This window comes from Octopus sinensis, linkage group LG30, assembly GCF_006345805.1.
Source record: "Octopus sinensis linkage group LG30, ASM634580v1, whole genome shotgun sequence".
Taxonomy (NCBI): Eukaryota; Metazoa; Mollusca; class Cephalopoda; order Octopoda; family Octopodidae; genus Octopus; species Octopus sinensis.
This window is the reverse complement of record NC_043026.1, coordinates 6,465,984-6,471,768: the sequence shown is the minus strand read 5'-3', so window position 1 is coordinate 6,471,768 and position 5,785 is coordinate 6,465,984. Positions and strand designations below refer to the sequence as shown.

At 38.9% G+C, this 5,785-nt stretch overlaps 1 protein-coding gene across 1 annotated transcript; it reads right to left on the bottom strand.

Moving 5' to 3' along the window:
- Window positions 1-271: 271 nt before the first annotated feature.
- Window positions 272-4,969, bottom strand: LOC115226577 (zinc finger protein 98-like). Its single transcript, XM_029797584.2, has 2 exons — window positions 4,584-4,969; window positions 272-1,991 (listed from the first exon to the last, which is right to left on the bottom strand). The coding sequence occupies exon 2, from the start codon at window positions 1,338-1,340 to the stop codon at window positions 567-569; it is 774 nt and encodes a 257-aa protein (XP_029653444.1). The 5' UTR covers window positions 1,341-1,991; window positions 4,584-4,969; the 3' UTR covers window positions 272-566.
- Window positions 4,970-5,785: the final 816 nt, after the last annotated feature.

Genomic DNA, 5,785 nt, shown 5'->3' with positions numbered 1-5,785 from the left:
CATTTGGTGCATGAGAGAGTTCGATGCAGCTGCCCTCATCTGCACCTCCTGCCGTGAAGTTGGTTCACCTGGGACACCTGACAGGAAGAGATCCAGTTTCATTTTAAAGACATCTGCATCCACCCCATGCAGGTCTCTCAGGTTCTTCGGGAGGATATTGAAGAGCTGTGGGCCTCGGAAGCCCAGGCTGTCACAGTATCTTGTCCTACATCTTGATGGCAAATTTGGAGTCCTTGGTACTGTGCAGTGGTGCCCAGTGCTGGCATTTGTGTAACTCTCGATGCCAAAGTTTGGGACAAGTCAATTTTTTTTCATTATTTTTATAATTTGTTTATATTTGTTTTATTATAAATTCAAAACAACACCATGGAGGAATCAACATAAACTTGAACAATAAACTGCGATGGATGAACTTGAAATTTCGAAAAACATTTTGATGTGTGTCAGAATGATTGTGTAAATGCTCACGATTTTTCTTTCCGTTCAATTTGCGATTTAATCTTAATTTAGACACTCTGAAAAGTTTGTGTATATATGTATGTATGTATATTTGTGTGGAGTAATTTTTACAGTTTTTCTCCTGCATGAAGGCATTTGTGTTTGGTTAAGGTGTTTCCGTGAGAGAATGATTTACCACAGATATCACAGCGATACGGCTTTTCACCTGTATGAATACGTTTGTGTGTCGTTAAGCTACCTGTTTGCGAGAATGCTTTGCCACAAATATCGCAATGATGCGGCTTCTCACCTGTATGAATGCTTTTGTGAGTCGTTAAGTGATGCGTTCGAGAGAACGCTTTACCGCAGACGTCACAGTGAAACGGTTTCTCACCTGTATGAATGTTTCTGTGAGTGGACAGGTGGTGGCTCCGTGAGAAGGATTTATGGCAGATGTCGCAGAAGTACGGTTTCTCCCCAGTATGAATGCGTTTATGGTTATTCAGCACGTGGCTTCCAGTGAACGATTTACCACAGATATCACAGTGATACGGCTTCTCACCTGTATGGATGCGTTTATGCATGGTCACTTGGTTGCCTTGAGAAAAGGATTTACCACAGATATCACAATGATACGGTTTCTCACCTGTATGGATGCGTTTATGAGCTGTTAAGTCACCGCTCTGCGAGAAAAACTTACCACAGATATCACAACGATACGGTTTCTCTCCAGTATGAATACGTTTATGAATCGTTAAAGTGCTTCTTCCAGTGAACGATTTTCCGCAGATATCACAGTGATATGGTTTTTCACCTGTATGTATTCGTCTGTGTGTCATTAAGTTACCTTTGTGCGCAAATGACTTTTTACAGATATCACAGTGATATGCAGGTTTCCCCATTTCTGTCAAAATTTTTTTAGAAAAAACTTATTCTTTTACGCTGTGTCTTACATTTAACATGGTACCCAGTAAATTCATTTGCCATAATTTCTCATTTTTCACCTCAAAAATATGAACATTTTTCCTAGTTTCCGTTATTATTTTTTTATTCTCAACAAATAGTTCTACGGCCTTATTTCCATCAATTGTGGTCATCATGGGAATCTGGTGGTGCGAAAAAACTCCTTGGTAAATTTGTCCAGGTTTAATTAAAATACAAAACCATTTTGTATGGTGCCACATAAAAAACACCCACTACACTCACAGAGTGGTTGGCATTAGGAAGGACATCCAGCTGTAGAAACCTTACCAAATTAAATTGGAGTCTGGTGCAGTCTCCTGGCTTGCCAGTCCTCAGTCAAACCGTCCAACCCATGCTAGCATGGAATGTGGAAGTTAAACAATGATGTCGGCGATCTTGTATGCATACACTCAAGACAACAAAGTAGAGGAATTTTATAATTAATTTTAGTTAATGAGGAAATATTTCACAGTAAATCTTCCGTGGATTTATAGATGCTTGGTTTAAATGGGTTTCATACCATGGCGGCTTGATTAGAGAATCCACTGAAGTAAAACCTCTTCGTTAGGCTGACGTCATCGTCTGTTAATCTGAAATGATAAAGTAACAGGAGATATGAATGGAGTATTCAATAAATAGGATATACCATAGTTTAACGTGTATATAGGCACAGGAGTGGCTGTGTGGTATGTAGCTGGAAATAGGTATTTGATAAAGAAATAGGTATGTAGCTTGCTTACCAACCACATGGTTCTGAGTTCAGTCCCACTGCGTGGCAACTTGGGCAAGTGTCTTCTACTATAGCTTCGGGCTGACCGAAACCCTGTGAGTGGATTTGGTAGACGGAAACCGAAAGAAGCCAGTCGTATATATGTGTGTGTGTGTGTGTTTGGGTCTGTGTTTGTCCCCCAACATCGCTTGACAACTGATGCTGGCGTGTTTACGTCCCCGTCACTAAGCGGTTCAGCAAAAGAGACCAATAGAATAAGTACTAGGCTTACAAAGAATAAGTCCTGGGGTCGATTTCCTCGACTAAAGGCGGTGCCAAAATTTGAAATCAATCTTTTGGCACACATTGTGCCATATGTCTTAATTTTAGTACAAAAATTTTTTATTAGTCCCCTTTTTCTCACACTTTCTGTTGCTTCCATTAAATTATTTAAGGATCTTTTCGGTTTGACAGGCAGGTTTTTCTAGCGGTGTCATATGAAATTGTTACCCATAATTATGACCTTAGTATCGATCTATTGCATTTCAATCTGTTTTAGGGTTAGGGGTGGGGGGAAGGGTATCTTTTTTCTTCACAAATGTAAATAAACCCAATCTGTTTCTTAAACAAGGGGCATATTCATACGGCACAGAATGTTTTCACCTCAATAGACGTCAGTGATTGGTTGAAATTGCAGAAATTGAAGAAAAAAAACATCAAATATCTTACAAACCATAGAATTTTCTCAATAAAGCCAAGAGAAAAAGATGTTTTATTTGACACATTCTATCAGTATACGAAGTTTAAAAGTGTTTAGTTACGTGGAAATTATTTTAAAAAACTGCCGTTCAAACCAAAAAGATCCAAATTATTTAATGTTACTGCTCTAATTCCGAATCAATTTCCTTTCAAATTTTTTAAGCACCTAAACAGAAACTGACATTAAGAAATACAAAAACTTTCTCTTTCTATTCAATATTAAAATGTGGGAAATACGAAAAATTGGAATGGTGTAGCAAAAACAAAACGAAACATTTACGTAATGAACCGTTAAAAACATTTATTTTATGCCACAGAGGATACATCAAAGAAGATGTAGCTATAACGTAGATGTAGTGTTTGTGATTTAAGAACAAAGCCTGCAATATCAGGACAGGAGTTTCTTCACTGGGACTTAATTATATCGACCCCGGGAGGGAATGAATAATGGTAAGGTTGGTTTCTGCAGGATATGAACTCAAATACTAGAAATTACGATTCGGTTATGAGATTTCGGCCAAGGAGGAAAAGAAGGGCACAATCAAGAAAGAACAGGAAGCGCATTGTGGTCAGTGATTTATAACAACATCAGACATTCAGCTAAGATCGCTTCCCAACAACATGGTTCCAGGTTCAGTCCCGCTGCGTGGTACTTTGGCCAATTGTCTTCCACTATAGCCTTGGGCTGACCGAAACCTTGTGAGTGGATTTGGTAGACGGAAACTGAAAGGTGGAATTATAATTCACGCGCGACATATTATCCCTCATAACTTAATTTAAACGACTATGCAAAAATTATCTGAAAATCCCCCCCAAAATAAAGAAGTTATGAGGGGTTTATATGCCCTGAGTAAAACAGAACCCCACCAGCTGAAAGAAGCTCGTCGTGTGTGTGTATGTATGTATGTATGTATGTATGTGTATATATATATATATATATATATATATATATATATAGTGTGTCTGTTGCCACCTACCACTGCATGACAACCGGTATTGGTGTATTTACGTTCCCCGTAACTTAGCGGTTCGACATAGGACACGATAGAATTAGTACGAGGCTTTTAAAGAAATATAAAAGCTATTTCGGCATACCAAAAGAACTCCCAACCACATGGTTCCAGGTTCAGTCCCACTGTGTGGGACCTTGAGCAAGTGTCTTCTACTATGACCACGGGCCGACCAAAGCCTTGTGAGTGGATTTGGTAGATGGAAACTGAAAGAAGCCCGTCATATATATATAGATAGATAGATAGATAGATAGATAGACAGACAGACAGACAAACAGATAGATAGATAGATAGATAGATAGATAGACAGACAGACAAACAGACGGATAGATAGATAGATAGATAGATAGATAGATAGATAGATAGATAGATAGATAGATGTATTTGTGTCCCACAATCGTTTGATGTTGGTGTGTTTACGTCTCCGTAACGTAGCGGTTCGACAAAAGGGACCGATAGAATAAGTACTGGGCTTACAAAGAATAAGTCCCGGGGTCGATTTGCTCGACTAAAGGCGGTGCCCCAGCATGGCCGCAGTCAAATGACTGTGTAAAAATTTACCCGAATAATCGCGTGTGTGTGTGTGTGTGTGTGTGTCCCTATGAAACGGAATATGTCAGAAGATGTCTAAGTAATTAGGAATTAAATAAATGTGGACGATGACAATATATAAATATATATTTAGAGATATAAATAATACTTACATATTCACGTTTAGCCCCAGGACCCAGGATCCAAAGAAGACGAGATCGGATCAGGAGTCTTTACAGGAAAATAAGTTGGATTCACGCTTTCAAAATAATAATAATGAAACGATCTATATTTTACGCGGTTAACTAATTATCATTCGTCATCTATAATTAATTGGATCGTCTTAAATAGTCGTTAAAAGACCGGATCAGATGAAGTAATTAAGAAAGGAGGAAGTGCCCGTCGGGGAAAAGAATGAAAGAGATTTGTGGGCGGGGGAGAGTAATAACAGCGAGTGTGTCAGGGGAAGTAACTCTATTTTATCTTAATTACTCGCGCCGGGCGAGACGCTTTGCGGTATTTCGTCTGCTGTTACGTTCTGGGTTCGAATTCCGCCGAGGTCGACTTTGCCTTTCATCCTTTCGGGGTCGATTAAATAATAAGTACCAGTTACGCACTGGGGTCGATATGATCGACTTAATCCTATTGTCTGTCCTTGTTTAGTAAAGAAATACGTATTTCATCTGCCGCTACGTTCTGAGTTCAAATTCCACCGAGGTTAACTTTGCATTTCATTCTTTCGGTGTCGATAAATTAAGTACCAGTTACGCACTGAGGTCGATATAATTGACTTAATTCGTCTGTCTGTCCTTGTTTGTCTCCTCTGTGTTTAGCCCCTTGTGGGTAGTAATGAAATAGGTCTGGTGCTGTATTAAATTACGCCAGGGACTTCTCACATATAACACCGCTTTCATTCAAACAAGAAAGTCCTCGACGGCACCGCCTACTAATTAGTCGAGTTAATTTAATTAATGACTTGTTTAGTAATTATCTCCCGCTCAAGTGAACGTTAATGTTTGTAGCTAAGACGAAGTCGACCGCCAAGTGTTCCTGGGTCGGTATGTTCCATCGAACTCATCATTAAATATTTTATTTCATCACAGAAATTACCTTCGTTAATTAATTTGTTCCCTGTTTTGCAGAAACGGCGGGAAATGACTTTTAATCAACAACAACAAATCAATCCGAACTTCTTTACTTCGAATCAAACATTTTTCTCCTGGTGAGTAGAAAAGGTATCTAAATTTTAATGTGTTCCAGGTGTGTAAAGAGAAGATTTCCGTAAAATTTTTTTTTTTTTTACATATGGGCTTGCGGGAACTTTTGAAGTAATGAGAGCGAAAGAGACTAAGAGAAAGCGATTGTATGACGAGGG

Coding starts and splice junctions, on each gene's coding strand:
- LOC115226577 (XM_029797584.2), bottom strand. CDS start 1,340: ATGGGGAAACCTGCATATCACTGTGATATCTGTAAAAAGTCATTTGCG.